Source organism: Microcebus murinus, chromosome 15, assembly GCF_040939455.1.
Source record: "Microcebus murinus isolate Inina chromosome 15, M.murinus_Inina_mat1.0, whole genome shotgun sequence".
Classification (NCBI taxonomy): domain Eukaryota; kingdom Metazoa; phylum Chordata; class Mammalia; order Primates; family Cheirogaleidae; genus Microcebus; species Microcebus murinus.
In genome coordinates, this window is record NC_134118.1 from 21,189,258 (window position 1) to 21,215,136 (window position 25,879).

At 39.0% G+C, this 25,879-nt stretch overlaps 1 protein-coding gene across 1 annotated transcript; it reads left to right on the top strand.

Moving 5' to 3' along the window:
- The first annotated feature begins 12,290 nt into the window (after positions 1–12,290).
- HDGFL1 (HDGF like 1) lies at positions 12,291–13,143 on the top strand. Its single transcript, XM_012753719.3, has one exon. The coding sequence runs from the start codon at positions 12,373–12,375 to the stop codon at positions 13,069–13,071; it is 699 nt and encodes a 232-aa protein (XP_012609173.1). The 5' UTR covers positions 12,291–12,372; the 3' UTR covers positions 13,072–13,143.
- Positions 13,144–25,879: the final 12,736 nt, after the last annotated feature.

Here is a 25,879-nt window from a genome sequence, read left to right on the forward strand (position 1 = left end):
ATTAGTAGGTGTTCAATAAATGTCTACTATATGAATAAATTATATGACTATTTTTTTCTCTGCAGCCTTATGTACTATTTTGTAGTAATAATATTGTTTATACTTCTTGCTAATGTTTACTGGGTGCTCACTGCATTTGAAGCATGAGTTAAATGCCTTACAAACATTACTGCATTTAATTTTCACATAGGTATGATGCCATTTTATGTAACGGACTTGAGCAACCATAGATTTTATTATCTGCAGGGGTCCTGGAACCAACCCTCCATAGACACTGCGGGACAACTGTATTGACATAAAAGCATATGAGTGAGAATTTTTTTTATTATCCCAATTTTACAGATAACATACTATGCTCCGAAAATTAAATAATATGTCATAAAACTAATAAGTGGAGTGGCTGGGATTTGAAACCAGGTATGTCTGACTCTGGTTCCATGTTCACCATCATTATTGATAGATATGCTCATGTTGCCTTAATAATATTTATACTAATCCATCCCCTACTAGGGATTAGTGATTTAGTCCTGCCCCTCATATGAATGACAAAAGTTGAGGCCCATATTAATTTAGAGAATAGGGAACAGAGAAAGATCTAGAATGCTTATTTCTTTTTACTATCCTGCACAGGCCATATCAGCCTATGAGTAATAAAGAATTTATTGAAGAATGTTAGCTACTAATCAACAAGGAAAAATATTTAGGTATTGCCTGACAACACTAATCAAAATAACACATTCTGTGGCAAATTTAGAAGGAAAGACAGTATGGAAATTTATATTCAGAAGTGTGAACAGTATTTGGATGCAATAAGAATCCTGTGGATATACAGCTGAAATTAACCCACAGTATTTATGAAATTTTAGGACATTCATCACTGACAAAGGCAGACTCTCAATCAAAAATAGACTTCTGATCCAGTTTTTAAACATTTTTAATATATTTAAATGACATGAGCTGAATAACTTAGAAATTCACCCCAGCACTTATTTCTTCATAAACAATATACACATTTGAAGATGACTATTCTCAGATGTGGGAGCAAATTCAATACAGTTTACTCACAGAGGTTGAAAATAGCATTGACATTTTATTATACTGAAGGGTAATAATCATCAAAAAACACAACAACTGAACACATATAAATAGAACATGCATGGATGGATAGATACCTCTACAGTTAGGTCTTTAGGCCTTTTTATCTCAAGGTTATTATTTTAAAATATAAGAGTATTTTCATTTAGAGTCTCCCATGTGGCATATTTATTGATTATCTACCAACATGGCCAAAGTCAAATATAATGTTTATCTCTGTTCTCTCCTGAAGCTACACTAAAATGACATTAAAAAGACAAAGGAAGCACAAAAATTCACAAGGAAAAAGAGAACCAGAGAGGAGACAATATCAGAAAAGTAAATAGAAATTAGAAACTTGAGAAACATGGACATGTACTAGCTGATTTATAGAACAGAGAAAATCAGCTAAACCTGCAGAAAAAAGGCAGGTCGGGGAGAAAGACCAGAACAACTTGATATCGCAGCAGATTCCTGGACGTGCTTGGGAATCAGAGGCAGCCCTTACTGCTGAAGGTGGGAATCAGATGGGACTACCACCAGGAAGAAAGATGAAAGGCTTAAATGAAACAGCATCTAGACTTCCAGATTATTGGTCCAGGCTTATGAGACCAGTGACCACTCTTACTCTACTTCAACAGATGACTGGACATTTGCCATGGGGACAAGTTGACCCAGGTTGACTTTGGATTTGGAGACACAAGACACAAGTAAAGAATATGAGTCATCATTCTGAAAAAGGAGAACTAAGTGGACCTTCATCTCCTTTCTTCTGCTCAATGTCTCCACTAAGTCCAGTTGGCTCAGTCTGATTATACTCACTTCCAATCCCCACCATCTGCCAATCCCCCTTCCAGTGAGGAGATATTCTGGAATCCTGACCCATCCAAGAGAAGAAACCTCTAGATAATGTCATTTGAAAATCCCCTAATAAAATGTTCCAGTCCTCAGAATGTCTCCCTACAGTGAGGACTGCATCTGCCCAAGCCTTACTCCCTGATGAAAACCTTCAAAGCATCATTTTATTGCCTCATTCTAAGGAAAAGACTGATAAGGGAAAGACACCAATGTGAAAGACAGAGACCAAAATAAACAGAAAAAGAAATATGTTTGAAATCAATAGAATGCTGAGAGAAGAAAATTTCAAAAGAACAGTTATTAATACCAATACCTTTAGAGAAGAAAGAGACTATATCACATCTATGAAAAAATCCCCAAACACTATATAGAAGAAGAGTAAGAGAATTAGAGAGATTGTAAATTAGAAAAAGTACAGGAAAAATATCCAATAGATGGTCTTAAAGATAAAATTAGGGGTTGTCAACCCAAAAAGTGGGACATGATCTTTCCTACACACTCCCTGCTGTCTTGTATGGGCTGGACATTTGGATCTACTTTCAGAAAGTTCTTGCCTGCTAAGCACTGGATTAGATTCAACAGTGAGGCATTTGCACATGATCTGGAAGGCTGCTGGGACCCAAGTGCTTGAGTTTGTCTGATTGGGATTTCACACTGGCCTCTGGACGTCGCCATGGGAATCACCCACCTCAGTACTGAAAGGAGCTGCAGCTTCTCAGACTCCTAGATTCCCTGAAATCCAGTGGTGACTTTCACTTGTCCTCATTCCTCTAGCCCTTTCAATGATTTTTAAACACCCAATTCCTGCATTAAGTCACTCTCTGCTTAAAGCACCTAGAGTAATTTCTGTATCCCAAAGTTCTCGCAAAGCAAGTAAACAGGGAGAAGAACTTTCTTTAGGGCATTTGTGTATGTGTGTACGTTGCGTATGTGTGTTAGTGGGGAATTGGAGGCAATCCAAATGTGTGTCACTAGAGGAATTAATTAAAACATTGCAAAGTACAAAGTAAAAGTATATAGTATTGCATGGTAACATGTGTTGTTGGAAACACAAGCTGTACCTGTATAAATACTTGGCTATGCCATGATGTAGTATTTAGTGGAAACAAGAGATGAAATGAGATTGATAGCACACTACAGTTGTGTAAAGGAAAACACAAACAAGTAAAGCAATACTACACATTTTATAAGAAACTTATAGTATATGTATATATTGGAAATGTGTGTGCACAGGAGAGGAGATAGGAGTGAGTGTGGATGAAGAAGACACTGCCCCTTCTATGGTCTGCTAATGCTATCAACTGACAAGTAAGAGTTCCTCAATTCTCCACACTTTCAGTGTCTCTCTCTCTCACACACAGTCACACATACAAGATTAACTGAAATTTGGCATCCAATTTGTAGCTATTGCTGAGTCCAGGAGTGATCTGAGACAATGGCAGTGACCACAGCAGTGACAACGAAGAGGAAGGATTAGATAAACACGCGTTTAACTGTAAGCTCACTGAAGACATTTAGTTTAATTAATCACTGTCTTCCCAGTGGTGCCCATTAAGTTTTTGTGTAACTGAACTCAACTAAAGTCAACCTACATCCCAGCACAGAGTTGAGGTTCCAGGAACTAAGTTCCCTACATTGAAGTAAATCATAAAATCTCTTAGATCTCTCTTTTCAATGCTACTGCATATGGTGAGTGGTGAATAGCCAGGCTTTCAGTTGCTTTAGTTTCAACAATAATAGTGTCAAGTACAGGGACATAAAGTTAGCCTGCAGTTTGCTTCCTGACCTTCAGCTTCTACACTGGCTCTCTGGAGAAAGGGTTAGTGGGTAGATTGTGGCGGACGCAGTGAGAACTCTGTCTCTGAGCAATGTTTGTGAGCTTTGACAGCCATATCTGGAATGAGAGGACTCAGTGACCTTTCAAGAAACAGAGTTATTTTTCATGCGTTTTAAAGGATCTTAATCCTACACTTAGAATGACCCAGAACTTTAGATAATTAGAGAATTTCTCTGATTATTTAGGAAAATCAAGTCACTGCACAGAAGGGATCTCTGGAAAGCTAGTATTCAGTAACACATGTTGGCAATAATAACAAAGGTTAAGAAATATAGTACATATGTTTACATTTATATTTATACACACACTCTCATGCATATGTGTACACATATATACATGCATATATATGTATACATAATTCATGGACTTGACCCAGAGAACATTTGTTCTTATAAACAGCTTTATTGCTTAATTTCTAATTAGGTCCTGTTTGCCCATGTGTGTGGCATTAACATAATTGATAGCGAGAAGCACCAGGTGCATTCAATTAAAAGAGCTTTAAAGAGAGGTATCATGTTTTACACTTGGTTGGGTTTTGAAAATATATTTAACAGGTTTATTCCAATGTCAGAGTTGCAATAAATAGAAGTCAAGTTGACTTAAAACAGACATGTCTTGTGGGTTAATCTTCCTGTCTCCTGATTTCCATCACCTACTTTGAAGCTATTCAGTCATCCATTTGTAGACCTTGCCAAAGCCTATGGCCGAAGCCTGCAGTTGCTCTTCTCTATGCAATAGAAGAGCTACATTTTTCCCCCTTAAGTTTGGAATTTTATAAATCTGAGTCAAGCTAAACATAAGAACTAACAAGGCTCATGGCCAATTATCTCCACCATTATTTCTGTAAAATGGCTGGGTGGACTAAGATGCAATATGAACCAAAGAGACTTAAACAGAGGCTTAAGTAAACCGTGAGCCCTCGTTACGAACATCTTGCCTTTTGTCACTATTCACTTGCTAGCTCTTGGCATGTACGATGAACCCCTCAGAAGTGCCCTGAATAGTGAGCATTATAAATATAAGCAGTGCAATTATTGTCAGACTTTTTCAAAGCTATGAAAAGTTAATGAGGTAGCTTAAAACTGCAAACTCAGGCACGTAAGGAAAGTAAGATACACGTAGCTCTAAATACTAGATTTTTGTGGGTAATGAGTCAAGACTGATTCAATTAGTTGTTGCTAATACTTTTCTGGAAGAATATTCCTTTAGATGCAATAATACACAACTTGCAACCTTAATATTTCTTAGAGAACAGACAGATACATGCATACTTTTTTTCACCTCTTGCATAAGCTTCTCCAAAATTGAATAACTCCTAGGACAAACTTTTACATGAAAATTCTAGGAGGGTGAAGTCCCATGAAATTATTTTTTCTCAGTATTCCCACATCACTATATATACAAAGCACTACAATTTAGCACCTTGTCTATTATAGATTGAACATTTATGTTCTCTCAAAATCTGTATGTTGAAACCTAATCTCCAGTGTGATGGGATATGGAGGTGAGGCCTTTGGGAGGATATTATTTGGAAGTGGGGCCTTTGGGAGGTGAATGGGATTATTGTTCTTATAAAGAGTCCCTAGTGAACTCCTTCACCATGTGAGAACATTTGAGGACACAGAGAGAAGACAGACATCTATGACTCAGGAAGAGGGCCCTCACCAGACACCAAATCTGCTGGTGGCTCAATCTTGGACTTTCTAGTCTTTAGAACTGTGAGAAATAAGTAACTGTTGTTTATAAGGCACTCAGTTTATGGTATTTTGTTATAGCAGTCCCAGATAACTAAGAGATACTGCTACTGTAGCCCTCAAAATCACTGATGGAAGATGCATAGACTACATAATAAAATGAATCTGTAAATAAGTTAACAAAATTCCTATATTTCTTGTCCATTTAAGTCTTACTCAAGAAAATTTCTATTGCTGCCACATCCAAAAAGTCTCCCTCATTATTTCTGTGCAAATGGGTATGTGTTTTTGTGTTTGTTAGAACCTATTTTGTATTATCTAATTATTTCATGCATATAATCTTTCTCCTCAATTAACTTGTAAACTGCCAAGGGAAGGTGTACGCACGACATTTTATAACTACTTGATACCCAATTAAGACCTTATAAATTCATGCTTTGGAGCATTCCCTTTCTCACTCTACGTAAATAGCAGATGAAATATAAAAGATACCATTAAATAACTTAGAAATACTAAATGTATTGATAAGCCAGAAATGAAATGAAATACAAAATGTTAAGAGAAACTAACACTGCAGGTCTGTTTGTGTCTCAACTTGGAAGCAAGCAGAGATGACAAAGAGTTCTAGATTCTCTGGGGTAGAAAGAAATAAGGTCCCTTAGATGCAGTTTGGAACTAGATTTAGTCTCACTGCAGATCTAATGTTGGGCCAGTATGGAACTTCTTGGTCCTGAAAAGGAGGCTGAAAAAAGCCCTGATTTACTAATTTTGGGTGATACAAGATTTATAATGTTGCCTCTTACAGAGGCACAAAGAAGCAGACAACTTTGCAGCCAAGCAACCTTGAGCCAAGCCAACACTTGGCAGTAGGAAATGAAATGGCAGATTAAATTACAATAAAAGAAAAATATCAACAGTGGTTTTAAAATAAGTACTGTTAGAATGTCTTAAGGGATACAGAAATGAATAAATCCATAAAAGAAATAAGAAATTATGGACTAAAACAGATATACATGAATAATAAAGGGTAGATATGAAAATTAGAAATTCTTAAAATGAAAACTATTGTTATTGAAATAATTAAGATAACCATTAAGTCAGACATGGTCAAAGAATAAATGAATATAAATAAATAAGTAGGAATATAGTTTTGAGAAATTCTATAGAACATAGCAAAATATATAGAGATTTAGAACATGGGCTATAGATTAATTTAATATATTTATATAAGAGCTCCAAAAGAAGACAATTGAGTAAATGTCCAAGAGCTTATATTTGAAGACACAAAAATTTTCCAGAATTGAAAGTAGGCAGAAGGTCTGAATAAAAGTGTTCGCCAACTATCGATCATAATAAATAAAAATAAGTCCACACTGATACAAGTCTTAACCATTCACTTTCAATAATCTTTTGGTGAAGACTGAAAGATTACTACCAACTTAATGAAAATAGATATCCTTAAGCCAAAATTAATTGAAAAATTTAAGATATTTTCCAATGATAAAATAGAAAAAATGATTAAGCAAAATTACTATCTTTAAAATACCATTCTGTTAACTCAAAATTAGATATTTTAATTAAAAATTCCCACTTCTCATAATCATATACATTATTGATGACTTCTTTAAATGGAAATGATATATATTACTTCTTTTAGAAGTATAATCATTTGGTAATTATTTTGAAACCTAGAAAACTATTGGAAGAGTAAGAGACAACTGGACAAAGACTGATAGGATCACAAAGTTTAGCATAATTTCTAAAAACTTTGGTCATTTTAAGTATTTATATGACACCTTAATGTAATGGCTAGCATACAAAATTGAAATTGCGAAGTCAAGTTCCATATTTGCTTATAGACATGACTTTGTTGATCTTGTATTTTTTCATAAATGTGTTTTTATTGCACCAACAGTACAGATTTTCCAAAAAAATAAGAAAATTTTATATGCATATAACAAAACTAAAAGAACATTGGCAAGGTGTCAAGTTAAATTCAGAACCAGAAACGATTTGTGGGGAAAAAGAAAAGAAAAAAAAAATATGTATCACATATTTATCACATATGCATCACAAAAAAAAGAAAAAAAATATGTATCACATAGTGAAAAAAAAAACAAAAGATCTGTACTTTATATAGTAGAACTAGTATTGGCTATGTTAGTGGCTAACAGTAATTGAGCACTTCATAGATACTAGCATCACACTTGACGCCCACTGTCCTGTTCACTTAAAACATCCTTTCTCTCAGATTGATCCTAGGATTAACCATATGTTAGATTTAAGGGGCTAGGTTTCACATAAGATCTTAACTTACCAATGCTATATATTTTGTCCAGTCTTTTTACACAACTTTGGATTGTGAGCATTTTTCAAGTTACTAAACTGTACTTTAAAATCTTTATGGACACCAAGAATGGCCATCTAATCATGTATTTATTACATAAATATATGTTATATGCATCTCATCCCCAATTACTGATTACTCACCAGCACTGATAACTTTTGTTTAAACTTAGGTAAATATATAAATAAGTAACTCATACATTTTCATGTGGCAGGCCTTCAATTAATATCATGCAAAATTAGAAAAATATTTATATTATTTAAATATATTTTATTTGCCTTTTTCCCCAAAGAATACATTTTAAGATCCTTAAGCCCTCAAATAAGAATAATAAATATAATTATTCATTATCTGGCACTTTTATTGATATTGGTATGGCAATTTTCTTTCGATAGCCAGTAACAGAACAGTTTTGCAAATAATTCTGACCTCCCTAATTGCCTCCTCCACACCACGCCATACCATTTGACTGGCCAAAGGGGCCCAAATTCCTAGCACACAAACACTTCTTGAAAATCTGTACTCTCATCTCTTCCTCCCCAAAGTTCATCATCAAAGGCAGGTACAGATTTGATTCGCCTTTAAATTGATAATACATAGCTTCTTGGCTACGTATTATCACCCCTTATATTATTCTTTGGCTTTTTGATACTGAATTTGTCTACACCCCCAGAAGTTCCCTTGGATTTCAGAAATCCCTGGGGTTTTAAAAGTTACGCTAAGTGGACAGTAATAAAATGTAGAGGAGACAAAATATGGAGGTAGCAGACCTCCTGTGACTTTCAAAAATATAATAGTAGGAGATTTTCTATCCATGGTAGAGGAGGGGGTACTTAATTTTTATATAATAATGTCTGCTAGAATATTTAAAAAAGAAAAGTCTTGATCTCAAATACCAACCCTATATAAACACTTCTATTGTTTAAACCCAGAGGCAGTTAATATTTTTAATGAAGACAAAAGCACATAGAAAACAATTACATTTCTTTTAAATCACAGTTTACAGCAAACTAAATTTAAAAGTAGTTAAACAAGAAAACATCAATTAGATATCTATTCTTTCTGTTGTATAATTATATTGTTTTATAGCCCATGTTTTATAATTTTTGCCAAGCAGCTTTTAAATCCTATCATCACTTTTCCAGAAAACGTAATTGAGAAGTGTTACATGTTTTGGACTCTAAGATTTTGTTTTGACAGGTATGCCGCTGCTGAAATTAGGTCCTCTTTACAAACATGTGTTCTTAGTACACTGGATTTTTAAAACATCCTGACCTATTAGAAACAGTTGAGCTCATGGAGATCTAGTTACCAAAAAATTAATAATTGTAGTTGCTCATGTGTACTTTGTTTATAATAGCCAAATTTAAACCAAATGTAGTTTCTATGAATACCTCCTCCCTACTCTCCTCACTTTAAGCAAGACAGATAAAAAAAACCAAAAAACCAGGTTGGTTTCAACGATAAAAGAAGACAACATCACTCCACTTAATTGCATCCCTGAGAATGGAGTTTATAAAAGAAATGAGGGATCTGTGAAAGTGGTCTCCATTAAACTCTCTTTAAATGCATGCTTCTTTTGCTCAACCTTCCTCTTGTTTTCCCCTTTTTGAAATTAGGTACCACGAGGTGATAAATTTAATTAAAGAGCACTGTGTTTCAACATTTTATTTCCAAGTAACAAGAACTTTTACATCAGTTTCCTACAGAAGAAGTTGTGTTGGATATGCAATTCTGGATATAATATGCTATTTGGCTGGTGGGGACTTTTCTTCATTCTTCAGTGTCCTTATTCATGACTCTCTACTCCTTTTGCTATATGTTTTACCTCATTTAGCCTAATGATAGTAATTGCCTAATCCTATCCATTATAAAATTCTACTTCACACGTATCAGTACATCTTAAACTTCACATCCATTGTCTGGACTTTTCTGCCCATAATCCTATTAATATTTGTTATAATCCTGAGAAAAACTCTAAGCATTCCTTTAAATGTCTTAAAATCATGTAGCAGAGGTTCAGAAAGATTGTGTCTACTCCCTGCCTTACAAAGCTGGTAAACAAGTGAGGAACACCAGAATTTTTCCTATTCTATTAATATTTCCTAATGCTCCTTCCATAGGCCTGCCCTGGTAACCACACTCTCACTGATTTCTCTTGAAATTATTCTGGTATTTATACAAAGAACACATGATTTAGCATTTGAAGACTATCTTATATTGCTCTGTAATGATTTCTCCCATGCTTCATCTCTTAGATTTTAAACTCATCAATCGTAAACACCTTTTGTGCAAGTCTCTCAGCATCACACGGTGTATTAGCAGGCAAGGGTGGAGGCACAAGAACTACTTGGGGAGTGACACTCCTTTGCCTTAATGGAGTCTGCATTGCCTAAGTCAGACCTAGGCAACCCTAGATTCCTGTCTACTAGACCTTCTTGCCTCTACCTCCTACTATACTTTTTAATCACGGTTTTTGGTAGGTGTTAGTTATTGCTCTACTCTCAGATCTCCAGTCCAATTAATATCCTCATACCTTTATACCAGCTACGGTTCAGCCACCCCTCTATTGACGTTTGGCTTGTGACAGTGTGGCCAATTTGCCTACGATCACACTAACCTTAAGCAATTGGTTTTTAGGTTTGGTCCTACCTTGCAACTGAGCTGACAACACAGCTAAATTCCCTTTCAGACATGTTCTCTAGCCAGACTTTCTTCTACTTGAGCAACTTTCATGCATGATTGGTGCATTGGTGCAGCATACTTACGAGTGAGGGGGGAAAAAGGCCACATATAGCACGATCTCTGCTTACAGAAATTCCAACTTCCTTCCTACTATGGGATCCACAGCTGTCCATTATTTCCTATTTTATTCTACAGCCAGTAAACCTTTCTACTTTTCTAGCACTTTTCCTATAAAATTGAGAGGATGAGTTGTGTCAGATTCATCTTTGTAGCAGAATGTTGATTTGATTTGTGAATGAAGTGTTGACGTATTGTTGATGTTGCTTATTTGATAAAACTGTAGATATCTGTGGGGCAGATAGGCATTCTAAGAAAATGGGTTGGCAGAAGAGCTAAAAGAACTTGTTTGGAATTATCAAAGGACATCATACTTGTTTCACCTTATTAGGAGAAGGTATCTCCTTTTGCCCAGAGCAGTTCTCCACCATCCATAGGTAAAATGGCCGATGTGATGCAGCAAACAGGAAACAAATTTGAGTTGTACTGAAATGAGTTAATGGTTCTAATTCTCCACTGGTCCTTGTCGGTTACACTAGGAAGGCACACCTGTCTAGTTAAATACATGATTTGTACTGAAAGGTCTTTGTCATAATAGCCAAGAGTACTATTATGATAAAGTTGGCTAGGTTTCAGAGTGGTTGTTCACAGCTAGCTAGCACAACTCAAAAAATATGTAAAGTTGTGTAACAACTAGAGTTGCACTAAAACTCTCATTCATACCAGTTTAGAATAGACTTATATCTGAAGAAAATTATCTTCTTAAAATAGTCTCTCAGCTGAGATTATGCTTTTCCAGTCTGTAGCCCACAGGAAGTTTGTTACTAACAGCATGTCTACAGACCTCCACCTAATTCTTATGCATAATGAGTCCAATTTTCCTCTTTGCAGAGATACTGAGTGCATTTGCCATACTCTCAGTGTTGTTAACCATATAGCTTCATCTTTCACAATATGCAAGAATCATTGAAAAGGGTAAAGTCCCTGTCTGGCATCCGTGGGAACCTATCCATGTAAAGTAGGAAATTTTGATATGTCTTTTTTTGCCACGGTCATGGCGTTGCTATATACATTTTGTGACCTTAAGACATAATAATCTTAGAAGTTTTTGTTATCAAGTGATGCCAACCCTACGCATCCCAACCATATTGCTGACTCTATCCTTTTGCCAGATCTCCACCCTGTTCCTGAGCCTCCTGCAGGCTCCAGTCACAGTCCCCAGGGACATCAGAAAAGGGCGGAAGTCACTGATCCAGCCATCAATCAGAAGCACCTGGCACAGGTGTGGTTTCCTGTAGTGAGCAGGCCCGGGCCTTACCGGTACATTGCATGTTCGCGCTAGGCCGTTAGTAGTTTCATGGAAATATGTACCAATCGAGCCACTGTGTTTCCTTACCAAACTACCCCCTTGCTAGGCCACCCTGGCACACAGTAAACTCTGCAACCGTCATGGCCCAGGTGCCCTAGAGACTGACTGGCACAACTGCCACCGAGCGATCCAAGCTGTTTGCTCCATCATTCTAGAAACCACGGTGTCCCAGGGTGGGTCAAACCGGTTTCCGGCTCTCCGGGATAAGGCGCTCCGCGCTCTTCGCGGTGGAATCTTCTGGGAGCGCCAGAGAGTTGCCGGAGGCTGCGTGCGCAGGGCGGAAGTGGCCGCTGAGCCTGGCGGTCACGTGGCCCCGCCCCGTCGGGGGCGCGCGGGGGCCGGCACGAGGCGGGGCCACGTGACAGCCCCAGCTCAGCGGCCACTTCCGCCCCGCGCAGCCTCCGGCGTCGCCTCCGGGCCGTGGCTGAGGCCTGGTCCCGCAGCGCTCGCCATGTCGCATTACTGCAGGCGCAAGTACAACAGCGGCGACCTGGTGTTCGCCAAGTTAAAGGGCTACGCCCACTGGCCGGCCCGGATAGAGCAGATGGCCGAACCTAACCGGTACCAGGTGTTCTTCTTCGGGACCCACGAGACGGCCTTCCTGGGCCCCAAGTACCTCTTCCCGTACGAGGAGTGCAAGGAGAAGTTCGGCAAGCCCAACAAGAGGCGCGGCTTCAGCGAGGGCCTGTGGGAGATCGAGAACAACCCCACGGTCCAGGCGGCCCACCGCGAGTTCGCCCAGGAGAAGCGCGGCGTGGACGGGCCCAAGCGGGAGCCCAAGGCCGCCGAGGGCGACGCGGACAAGCAGGGCGACGCCGAGGGCGGCGGCGACGGGCCCGGGAAGCTGGTCGTCGAGGAGCCCGCCGAGGAGGAGCACGGCGAGGAGAAGGGGCCGCTGAAGAGGAGCGCGGGGGACCTGCTGGAGGACGCCGCCAAACGGCCCAAGGAGGCTGCGCCCGAAGAGGAGACGACGGCGGCGGCGGCGGCCAGCGAGGGCCAGAAGCCTCCCGGCCTGGAGGTGGAGCACGACGGCGCCGCGCCCGAGCCCGGCCGCGCCTGGGGGCCGCCGCAGGAGGATCAGCGAGAGGTAGACGCCGCCGCAGAGAGGGTGGCCGAGGCCCCGGGCGGCGGAGATCGCGACAGCCTGTAGTCAGCAGTGTTTCAAGAAGAGCCCCCCGCCCCGTTCCTGCTGCGGCCTGGCTGTTACTGGGGAATCTGGCCACGGCCTGCAAACTGGGACTGCCTTCCCCTCCCCCTCCCGCCCGCCGTCCCTCCTCCGCTCGTTCTCCCTGTCCAGCCCCGCCCTTGGTGCTTGACCCTGACCGGGCAGGCCACTGGCTCTCACCTCTGTGCCCCCACGCCCCTGTGATCTGGGTCAGGGCCTCTGCTCCTCGGGATGAAAAGAGGCCACCGTGCCCCTCCCTGCCTGGAACTGTTTCCCTGGGCTTCTGTTGGGGCCTAGAAAGGCTGTTTTCACCTCCTGGCACTCCTCCTTCCCTCCCTCAGGCATTCTGGACCTCCCGTGGGAATTGGGTAGGAGTGGATGGATGGAGGATAAAGCGCAGGGGGGCACTTCCAGGGCCTGGGAGGGGCAATCTTCAAACGGGGGCGGCGGGGGTGGGGGCGCGGGGAGGAAGGTGACATCTTTCCGAGCTCCTGTCTCCTCCTCCCGTGACTATTATACCAGCTTCATACGTTCAGGGAAAGTGGGACAGCTTGTGGGGAAGGGCCTCCCTTCCATAAAGCCTTTGGCCGATCCAGGGAGTTCTGGGAGTAGTCGTTTTTTCATCAGAACATTGGGGCTTCCAAGTTGTTTGTGAGATCTGAGGCCTTGACGTTGCCCAGAATGCTGGGTGGAGATGGTGAGAAATATCCGTGCCTATTTAGATCTCTGGGGCCACTGATGGGATGCCCTAGGGAGATCCCTGGCTGCCCCTTCGCCTCTCCCCACAGCCTCAAGGCCAGTCTACCATCATATACATCACTCAGACATGGAAAAAGAGACATGTATTTTAGAAAATCCTTTTAATAAAAAGAAATTCCAAAGAAAATTAAGAACTACCCCTGGGTGTGCCTCTACACTGCCCCTAGCTCTCCCATTGCTATCCCCATTTCTGAGATGATCTGGAAGGCTTCTTTTCTGTTTGGGGTCTGATGACTTTGTAGTTAGGGCTTTGGTGTTCCTTGCAGTGTCATTTTCCATCTGCGAATTCCCACCCGGTCCCAGAAATGTTATCACTAGATTCCGTATGTAAACTACTGAGAGGACAGAGGAACATGTATACCCTCCTACCCTCTTCCCATTGGTCCCTATGCCTTCCTCCATCTTGTCTCTCACCCCCACCCCCTCCCTTGGGCTCTGATGAAAATTTGTTGGCTGTAGCTTCAGAAGTTTAGATCTGAGAACCATTGAATATTTCAGTTCTAGGAAATAAAACACATTAATTACTTTAAAACAAATTTCAGTCCTGTTCCTTTGGTTTCTGAAGAATTGGTTCTTATATATAATGCTCCTCTTGTTTTCTATACATTCTATGTTACAAGCAATTATTTGTGAGATATAAGGATAATTTAGAATCACCAGGAGAAACCTTTGTTACCTTAAGGTCTCTACCCTTCACTCCATCTGTGATTGTCACTACCACTGATTGGTATGAATGGAAACAAGTTAACTTAAAATGTTTGGATGATGACAAACTGGGCCAATAACTGAGTTTCTAATACTCTATGTGCTTTGCCAAACTGATTTGGAGAAGAATAAAGGTGAGAGGATTGGTCTGGTTTTGGTTTTGGGTTTTTTTGTTTTTTGTTTACTGCTCTTGCAGATATCACTACTCTATTTCCTCCAATACCTTTTTATGATAATCAGAGTTGCTTTATACATGCAATTTTAAAAATATGTAGTACCTGTAGAATACTTAGTATGTTTTTAGTGGCTTTATGGAAATATCTTAAGATATTTAAATATACTTATAACCATATTTTGAGGGCCCTAATTTCTGAATTTATCAACACTGCATGAATACAAAGACTTCAGTAAATACTGGAGTTCTTCTCATAGAACATGCTGGGGCATCGCCAGCCAAGCAGGGTTGGCAACTGAAGACAACACTGCTTTCCATCCTAGTAAAACATAGTATTATTTTACTCCAACGTATATAAGTCAAAAGATTTCTTGTTTTTCAACTACTACAATTGCAATAATATTGATACTAGAAGTTATTATTCATTGAATGTGCCCTGAAGAATGGCTTCATTCAGTCTTTGTAATAATCTGGCAAGGTAGGCATTAGAACACAAATTTTCCATTAGAAACAGCTCGGTTCAGAGAAGTTAAGTGGCTTTTCCTGCATTCTACAGAACACTCAGGATTCAAACATAGGTTTTAGTAGTTTATAGTCAACTAAACTCTTTTTCCTGAATTGTACATTCAAAAAAGCACTAACAATGCAATCAGCAGTTAATAAAATAGCTATTTTAGTGTTAGTAACAATCATGACAATAGCTAACATTGAGTCTCTGAAGCAAGCCAGACAGCATATTGTGTTTTACACATAATGTCTTTATTAGTACAACTACCCGATTAGGTAGCTACTATTAATATTATCTCTATTTTAGAGCTGAGGGAGCTAAAGTTCAGAAATGTTAAGTGATTTTCCCAAGGTCATACAACTAGTATAGGACAAAGCCACAATTCAAAGGCAGGTCTTTCTCATTCTAAAGCATAGGTGCTTTGTTTCTTTATATTTCATTGATTCCCATTGAATGAAACTTCATGTTGAATAAAATGGCAGTACTTACTCTCTATTATTCTGAAGTGAACATTTAGAAATTTGTAAGGCAAAGAATATATTAACAAACATTGCTAGTGGCTGTGTGAAAAAATCATTTAGGGCACCTGACAATTGTTTTGTCTTTAAATGACTTGGTGAAATGATGGGGACAATTGCACATTCAATATTTTTCAAGATGTATGTGACTATAGGAAGTTTAAATATGGATCGGTATATTTGCCATAGGCGGGCATATGATTTTGATAAGGTTTTCATGGAGGCCCATCTTCTGAATTGATTGAATAACCTCAAAGATAGAAAATGAAATTACTACTGTTTGAGTCTCTCTCTTTGTGTTATTTCTTTCCTCCTTTTGTGTTTCTCATGTTGGGGTTAGAAATGGTTGTTTATTAGGAAGCAGCACACACATTTGCCTTCTTGGTGACTATAGTGTTGTAGTGAAAATGGTAATCCAACTAATAGCACATCTAAAAGGATGATACACTGAGTTACATAATACAATTAAAACCCAATAAAGAAAGAGAAACATGGAAGAAAAATCTGTATTCTCAGTCTTCTCTTCCTGGGCAGCAGACCCCATTTCTATGCTTTGGTGGCCAAGAGATGTTTTTGTGTGGACTAAAAAAAGACGCTGTCTTTAAAAAATTTCTTCAGTTGAAAATTCCAAAGAATTCCAGGGCTGTTTTTTGTTTTCCTCTGAATAACATGTGCCTCAGTGACAAAATTACAGATCAATGATTAGTTACCTTACTGAACAAAGAGTTGTGCTGGACCGTTTGCTGATGCTATGTTATTAGTAGTCCAAACATGTTCATGAGTGCTTTGAAGATCTTATTTAAATGTCCCATGTAAATGCATGCTTATCATATTGTAAGTGATTTGTAGACACAGTGTACTATTTTCTGTAAGGCTTTCAAAGTATTTGGTATTTCACGCAAACATCCTTTTGGCAAGGGACTAAAAGGCTATTGAGGGTTGTAAATTTTGTTGCTTTCTTTTAGTCAGGCTTTAGCTTTCCCCTGCTCTGCAAATTCTCGTCAGATGTATAGATTGTTTGTGGCTCATACCTCCATTTTACTTTTCCAGAAACTATGGTAGATATTCAGGACATAACAGGGCATCTTCTATTCATTTCATCATCAACACTCATTTCATTGTCAACAAAGCTTCTACTACACATAGTATAGACTCATGCAACATCCTCCCTGTACTTTGAAAGAACTGCCTCCCTCTTCTGGGCCTGGTCAACCACTCAAGATATGACCTCCTCTTCCCCCCTCCTTGTGTTATTGTACTACCCTATAATCACACTGATCACATCTGAATTTCCTGTATATTGTTTGCTCTTGCAATAGACCGGAGGAGAAAGAAAATATATTTCATTAATATTTTACCTCCACTCCCAAAACATGATACGATAAGCACTTAATAGATATTTTCCAAATGTTTGAAGATCTTGGTGTCAAATACTCCTTTTAACTGTGGTGCTGGCATAAAAGTCGTAAGGTGATGTTGAACACATTCTAACTCTGAATGTAGAGAGGCAGGATAACCTGCCCTGTAGACCAATGGCAAGTATGGGTTGGGATGACTTTGTGTCCATGTAATTAGCTGCCTATATTAGGTGACTTGAAGACATTGACAGTTCTCAGACCCAGAGTGTAGATCTTCCCATTGTTTGAGTAACTTGTCTCAGTTAAACCGCATATGGGCACCGTTTCCACGATTCGTGGATTCCCAGATAGGCAAGGGAGCATTCTGGCTGTTTCCTTTTTCACACGGGAGCCATGTATTGACCACTAGGCTGAAAATTTACAATAATAAAAGGTGAGTATGCCAAGGACAACTTGTATTCTGCTATTCCCTCAGCCTCTTGTGGTATAGACACCTCACTGTCATAGACACCTCTCAGAGTTTAATGTGTTTAAAGGAATAGTATCTACTCACCACCCAATGTGGTTGGCCCCAGTCTCACAAACCAGCTATCTGTGTTGGATGTGAAAAGTTCTTTCTCACTGCTGATGGAAAAACTGACCATATTAGACCTTGAGATCTTTAAAATAGAGGCATCCTAAGTGATTTTCTAGAGTAATTCTGACAGCAGGAGATTTTTTTTCTGTGCAGTCTGATTTTACATTAAACTTCAGCTTCACTGAAATGGTCTTGAGAATGCCAGAGGATACATAGAAAAGATCACAGCAAAAGGCCCCGAATGGCCACAGGTAGGTTGGGCCATATGTGGACTGATGGCAGTCCTAGTCATAGGATGGCCAGGTATGGGGCATGGGGACCAGCAAAAAACAAATTGCACCTACTTCCCTGGCAAGTACCCAAGGACTATGGGTCATTTGGTAAGTGCTTTTCTCTCTTGTTTTTATGCTTTTAAGAAGAGCTCTTCCTTTGGCTCAGAAAGCTTATAGCTCTATTCTTTTCTTCCTCCTGAGCAAGCTTTCTATGAATTACTATGTCAGAATTAGATATCCCTCCAATGTGTTCCCATAAGATCCTGGTTTTCCCTTAATAGTGTCTACTCCACTTTCTTATAATTATCCCTTTGTTGATTTTTATCAAGCAATAGTTAGTGCATTCTATATGGACAGGGATGATGATCATTTTGCTATTCAAACAAAGTGCCCTTTTCATATTAAGTACTCAATAAATGGTTGTTAATAAAGAAATGAATGGATGCATGACTAAATCTTTTTGCTCACTCACCCTTACCTCAGCTATAAGAGGAGGGTTTGGGGAATTTTTTGGGGCCTCATAGAACATGGTAAGGGAGTAAAAGGTTTTTGGTTTTTTTTTAATGAGTGTGTACCATTGATTAAACAAGATTATTTCATTCGTATAATATGTGTGTTGGCTTCACAAAATAACAGGCCTTAGCAAGACTGAAGCCCAAGGAGGATAAATCAAATTATATATGGTTGCCCTGTGGACCTGAGTGTGAATAAGCATATGAAACACAACATTCATCTACTTACGTGATTTTTCTCTTTAATAATTTGATTTTTCATTATCAATTTCCTTTAATGTAGGAAGCAGCTGGGTGGTATCTGGCTTTGAAGCCAACCAAAACTTAGATTTAAATCCTGGCTCTACCATCGAAGAGTTGTGTGATCTCAGTTTCCCTCAACTAAAAGCTGTGATAATGGCTTTCATATGACAGGTTTGTTGTGAGAGGCAAATGTGCTTATACATGTTAAAATGTCAAGCACCATACTCAGCACAAAATAGGCCTTGTATACATGTTAATTCATTTCCCTTCAATATAATCCAGAAAACTAACCATCCCTTTTGAAATAAAACAGCCCAACTTATCACGTTTATTTAGGAAAACACTGGAGGCCTTTGCCAGATGCAAGCAGCTCCCTTGTCGCAATACACAAATCACAAATATATGATCCGTATCACAAGGAGGGATATATTTAGTGTGCCCATACACAGACAGAAGCTGAAATTGTACTCTCCCAATTCCTCATATTGCTGTCCAATATCTTCCTTAAATTCCACACTGGTAGCTGAATTACTTTATACACACATCTCCAATTTTAAATATTCCTCTTTTGTTTGGCATGATTCATCCCTCCTGTGGCCAGTTTTATGGCTCCTGTTATTTCCCAAGGATCCACTCACTGTTTTCCAGTGTATATTTCTTAAATGCATCTCCTCGAGTACTTTGTATTTCTGATATTTTTTCAAACTGTAGAAATAGCGATTGTATTGCTCTAGTTATTTCTTGGTTCCTTTGTCTTTTTTGTTCCAATGTACCTATCTTTTCACACATAATTTTAATGAGCTGCCCAACTCGATTACTAAAAGGCACTGGAGTGTTACAAGGGATTGGCCATTCTTTCCAGAAGCTCTCTCAGGTTTCATGTCCTCCTATGATTTACCAAGTGTCACTTAATTTTTCTTTTCTTTTTTTTTTTTCACACCCCAGCCAACTCTTCATCACAGTCATTATCCATCTCTCTTGGTGATCTACTTAACACTTCATTAAAAATATGTTCGGCTCAGCTCCTTCCTCACTGTTCCTCACATGTCAACAAGACCTGCTTTTCCTCTTTCATTGTGATTCCTCCTCTGCTCAGAATCTGTCAATCATTAATTCTCCTCTTGGTGCCATTTCTTCACGTGCTCTTCCTCAGCAGCTTCTGTGTTTCAGCCAGCGTCTCATCACCCTCAACCGCTGTTTTCTTTTCCCTCCCTTTTTCTGCCCTTGATTCTACCCTTACACACTGGGACATAGTACTGAATTTTAGTCCGTGAAAATGGCAGCACCTCAAAAGGCCTTTTAATGGAAAAGCAAACATGGGAAAAGACAAGGCTAACAGCTCCATTGTAGGAGAGTCTCATTTTTTTTACTTTTAAAAATTACAATCTGCTGCATTATTAGAAACATAAGGACAACTTTGCATTCAGTTTTCTTGGTTTGTTAGGGTAAGGGAGTGTGGCTGCCTTGCAGAAGGGCAGCTGCGAGCAAGACCACATAGCGGGAATGAGGCCAACGAGCTAACTGCCCTCATGAAACTTGTATTCCATGCAAAAGGCAGACAGACAATGAGTAAACAAGGTCGTTTCAGAATATGGTCACAGAGTGTGGCCGAGAATGACTAAATGAGCAATACAGATTTTCAATTATGTTAAAATCAAACTTTGTACGTTAGCTCTTAAGAAGTCTATGTCTCATTTCCAATTCAATCATTTTAATAGAACGCGATATGTGCATTGCACTGTGAATTCATAGCACTATTACCTATACCAATGGTTCTCCATCTTTCTAATGCATACAAAACATCCCAGAGACTTCAGTGCCGGTAAACACTACTCTATGTGTGTAGCAACAATGACAGCACCCGTTTATTGACTGCTTGCTATGTGCCATATACACTTCTAGAGGCTTGAGATACACTAGTAAATAATATGTAGACAAATATAAACAAAGTTCCTGGCGTTTTGGTGCTTCCATTTTAGCAGGTGGAGAAAAACAAGAATCAACCTAGTAAATAAGGAAATTATATTGTATGTTAGAAAGGTATTAATTCCATTGGGGGGAAAAAAAACAGAGCAAGGTAAGGCTAGTGAGTAGTAGGCAGGGGTTGTGTATTTTAAACAAGGCATTGAAGGTGGTGGCCAAGTTCATGTGGACACCTGAGGCTCTCCTTTTCTCTTCCCTCAAGGCATCACATCAGAAAGTAAGTGAACAGAGAGCCATCTTTCTAAAGGTGACCTTGAGTCATTATAATTGGTAAACTATAATCCACAAACTCAAAGATTGTATTATTTATAATATATTACTGGTGGCACACCTCACAGCCTAGAGACACACACCAATCCTATAATATTTGAAATAAAAAGTGTTGCTTGGTACCACTTACTTGCCAATTTATTATATACATCCATGCGGTATCTTTTGTACTGTAATAAAGACCAGTGTCTTATGTTATTTAATATTTGCATGCTTTCTTTTTCTCCCCAAATAGAAAATACTCCACCACAGGGACTATGAAACGTGTTTTCCCATATCTCTGCAATGTCCAGTAGAGCTTCACAAAGCATTATCCGTTTTTATTGACTGACTTAACTTAATGAAGTCACAATGTAGGTAGGGGTTGGCAGCATACCCCAGCACCCTGAGAGCACGTGCACATGTGAGATAAGTGTCATGTGAGACACGAGTCACACCAGGGCATGGACGCCAATGCAGCTCGTTGGAGTATTTATGAGGCATATTGTTATTGTATGCTTGTATTTTAAGATTTCCAGGGCAAGTATATTTGCTGAACACCTCCTTGCCCCATCTTTATTAGCTGATGTTACTTTTAAATGCAAAGCAAGTAGTTCACATTGGAGGGGTGGGGTGGGTTGGGTGGGGAGCATGTGCATGCAGGTAGGGAAGATTCTAAAGACAAATTTCTGTTTTACCATTCCTAGCAAGGTCAAGTTTTTACTTAGATTGTGTAGAGATACTTTTAGATTAAATTTATTGTCCATTTTAAATCATTTTAGATTTGAAAGCCTTCTCCTTGTTTTTTTCTTTCTGGTCCAGAATCTAAATTGTTGTTTCATGACAGAAGCAGAGTTTAGAGTTGCTGTAATACATATAAATCAAATATGTTCTTGGGGTCCTACATTCTATCCAGCCTTCCAAGAAGAGGTCTTGTGAAGTTCTGGGTTTTTGTAAACTATCACTTGAAATTCCAATGCTTCAGATGAACAGTATAAGCCTAAGTTGGATGAAGGTGCAGATTGTGCAGAGATGAATTTAGTCTCCTTTCGCAATATAAAGAAAACCCACAGTTTTGCTATTTCCACTTGGTTGGCATTCCTAACAACTGCTCACCTGTTAGCAGGCATTGCCATTAGGTCTGAATGTCACAGCCTTGGAAAAAAATCCATGTGAATTTACCTATTCCCTCCTTCTCTCTCTCACCCACTTGATTTTCAAGGAATGTTATTTCCAATGCACACTATCTGGAGGATGGACACACTTTGATTCAAATGGTACAAAAGGAATTTATGTAACCAAAACATTTGTATCTCATAATATTCTGGAAGGAAGGAAGGAAGGAAGGAAGGAAGGAAGGAAGGAAGGAAGGAAGGAAGGAAGGAAGGAAGGAAGGAAGGAAGGAAGGAAGGAAGGAAGGAAGGAAGGAAAAAAATCCACATTAAGATCCTTTGGTGAAGCAGCAAAAGGAATGAACATACATCTGAGCTGTTTGGGCCACGTCAATGAGTGAAGTAGCTGAGTATCCACCCTCTTATATTTCTTATGGCTGTCAAGAGAAATGAACACCTTAACTATCTTTTAGTCACGTAGATATAAATGTTTGAATGCCTAGCAGATATAATTCAGTGCAGGTATTCAGCAATATTTTCTGACTCCGTGTGTTAAAAAAAGAGTAAGAATGATGAAAATAATATTTCGTATCCCAGGTGCTCAGTGTGGAATGAAGAACACAGAAACAAGACACATTCTAATTTCTCTTGTCCCACCCTTACATCCTCAGGAAAATATCACCTATTTCAGCTCCCAGAAAGAAAGACTATACAATGCAAGAGAACAAACCTCTGGCCATTTGACAGTGGTCCCCCTAGGAATTTGTTAAAGAGAGTCCCTCAAGGCTGAATAGAGAGAGTAATGAACAAGTTAAAAATGCTAGACTTCAGTGATTCCCAAACCTTCATTCGTAAGTCATAGCTTGCCTTGTGTGTTGTCACCCAGAGTCAAAGAGAACCTCCTGCAAGAAGCTGCATATTGATGAAGCTCTTTTTTTTTTTTTTTTCTGATCTTGTGGGACCAGGATGGATACCAATTTATCAATTTTGAAGAAAAAGAAAAAAAGACTGTGCCACAGATGGTTGATGACAAGACGTCTCATGCTTTACTTGGAGGGCTGTTTTAGCTATTAAAATAAATAGATGCCCCCAAGAATTATATCACAATAATAATTAGCTTAGCGTGCATGGAGAGGGCTGCTCTCTCTGCACTTTCGCCCCTCTGGCTCAGGGCACAGACAGTGGTAGATTGCCATTGCCTCCACCACCTCCCTCTAATAATGGCCATTATTCATAGCAGGGCTCTGGAGGTCACTAGTGTGGTCTTTGTGCAAAGGACCCTACTATTCATCCTGTATCGTTCTCTAGATGGTGAGCTACAGCAAATGGTTGGGGTACCAGTTTATTCTTTGTATATGAGATGTAGATTTGACCTTGTGTTGTCCTTCTGTGTCTTCTATGATCTCACAAACCCTAGACGTAAGACTTGCAAGCAGCCTTGTAAAAAAATCTCCAACTGTGCTTTGGTTTTGAGTTTAAATCATCGTATTCCAATCATTTGTTGGTTTTGCTATAAAGATGCCTGGGGCAGCCAGCTGCAACGGAGAGGGCAGACTTGTCATCGTTAGTAATTAGAAGGAGCCTGGTAGTGATTCAAGGTAGCTTGGAATTCATAAATTTTCTTTTTCTTTCTTTCTTATTTTTTTTTTTTAAACCAAGTGTGTTAGTGAGATGTAGTTTGCTGAATTCATTGTAGCTGTGTGGCTGTCTTTTTAACCTTGCTGGCCTGCTCATTACACATGCAGTCAGTCACCAAAGACCCCGCTTCCCTGCTGTGCTCCTGAAGCCTGATAAAATGCATCAAATATTAGACGAATCTTCTGGTCGTCTTCTCTGTTGGTAACTGCCTTTTCCAGCTACATGGGTATAGCTACAGATTGAAATAAATTCCTAACATTTAACATGGTATATGGGCTAGTGCTTAGTAGGCACAGAATAAATGCCTAATGAATTAATAAATAAATGATTAAACGAAAAGCGTATTGCTTATGGCATTTCAAAGTCAGCAGCTTTATTTTACTAAAGAAATTAATCAATAGAGAATTGCCTAATCTCGCACACACAAGAAGAACTTCTCAGGGAGGCAGATTTCTATGTCTTCTTATCAGTGTTGGCTGCCTTATCAAGGAGGCAGCATCTAGCCATGTAAAATAGTTTCACCTTATGTAAGATTCCATTTCAGGGGTTATTTTACTGTCTCTGAAAAAGATATTAACACTCATTGGCAACTGGACTCTGCTTTAAAAGCTGGCTTTCTGGAAATAGACAGAGATGCTATTTCAGGAAAAAAAAAAAAACCCACCCCATTTTAGTGATATAAGCACAGAACACTGGTGCCAGAGCAAATTAATGGATCCCCACATTGAATAGCATGCTAAGGTAATTTGTGATCATTTCACTGAGTAACTTCACTCCAAAAATTCCAGAGCTTAAGATGAAGGCAGATGAAGTAGAACCACTAAAACCTTTATGAATTGTTTATACTTTCATTTGGACAATATATATCTTATGAGCTCTTCTATTAAAAATAAAACTTTTTTCAGCTTTCATGATCTACTTACTCTTCCATAAGTGAGCATGATTCATCTGGAATTTAAATAAGACTGGGATGGAATCAAATTGCACTGGAAAGATGATCGACAAATTTTCTAATTAGCCTTTACTATCACAACCATAAATACACCATTTTTTAAATATATAGAATGTACTATCAACCTGGTGAAGTCTTCTTTGTTGTTCCTTTAGTCGATGAACAATTATGACCATAAATAAACATTGAAGCTAAAGATAAAGAAAATAAAAGTGGGATTACCATAAGGAAAAGTGGAAAAGGAGTTCTGGGGAATTTTTTTGAAACCAAGCGTAATGATGACAGTGTGTATGGTTAGGAAGTGATTGCGGTCACAGGCCAGGCCCAGCTCTCACTAGTTCCCAGTGAGGGACTCAGATGTGTCCCTGCCCTGAACATCTTGCGCTATCTTGAGTGACTCTGCCAGCATTTTCAGGAAAATTCACTGGAAGCATTCACTGAGAAATTTTTAAGAATCAACCATAGAGGTATGTAAAATTTTATGAAAAATTATGCCCCATTACTCAAGAATTGCAAATCTCTCTACATAGGCATAACAGCAAGTGTTTAGATAAGTGTAAAAACAATTTTTTAAGAGTCCCAGCTTTATAATAAATTCTTCTACCTTCATTTCTAAGATGGTAATAGTAAAAAGTTTTTGTTTTCTTGTGGTGGCAAACTACAAATTTATATTGGAAATTTATGAGAGTTTCTGAAGGCTGTGGATTGGCGTTTTTAACTTCACAGGAAATTTTTAAAAAACTCAACATTTGAATATTTTTGCATTAATTGCGAAGAGGCCTATTTAGTGAGATCTAAGGATGGATTATGAGTGCTGCTCTAATGCCCTTTGAAAAATGAAGAAAGTGTAATGATTTAAACCAAATTTTAAAAACACTAAGCCACAATCTATCTGCTACTTGCTTCTTGATCAATATTATTTACAATGTATAATTAAAGAGGTGTTAAGTTTCTTTAAACATGTGCAAAAGAAGAGTAAGATTCATGAAGTCTGAAGGTGTGAGTGACTTATTTAAAACTCTTCCCAGGCTGGGCATGGTGGCTCACGCCTGTAATCCTAGCACTCTGGGAGGCCAAGGCGGGCGAATTGCTTGAGGTCAGGAGTTCAAAACCAGCCTGAGTAAGAGTGAGACTCCTGTCTCTACTATAAATAGAAAGAAATTAATTGGCCAACTAATATCTATAGAAAAAATTAGTCGGGCATGGTGGCGCATGCCTGTAGTCCCAGCTAC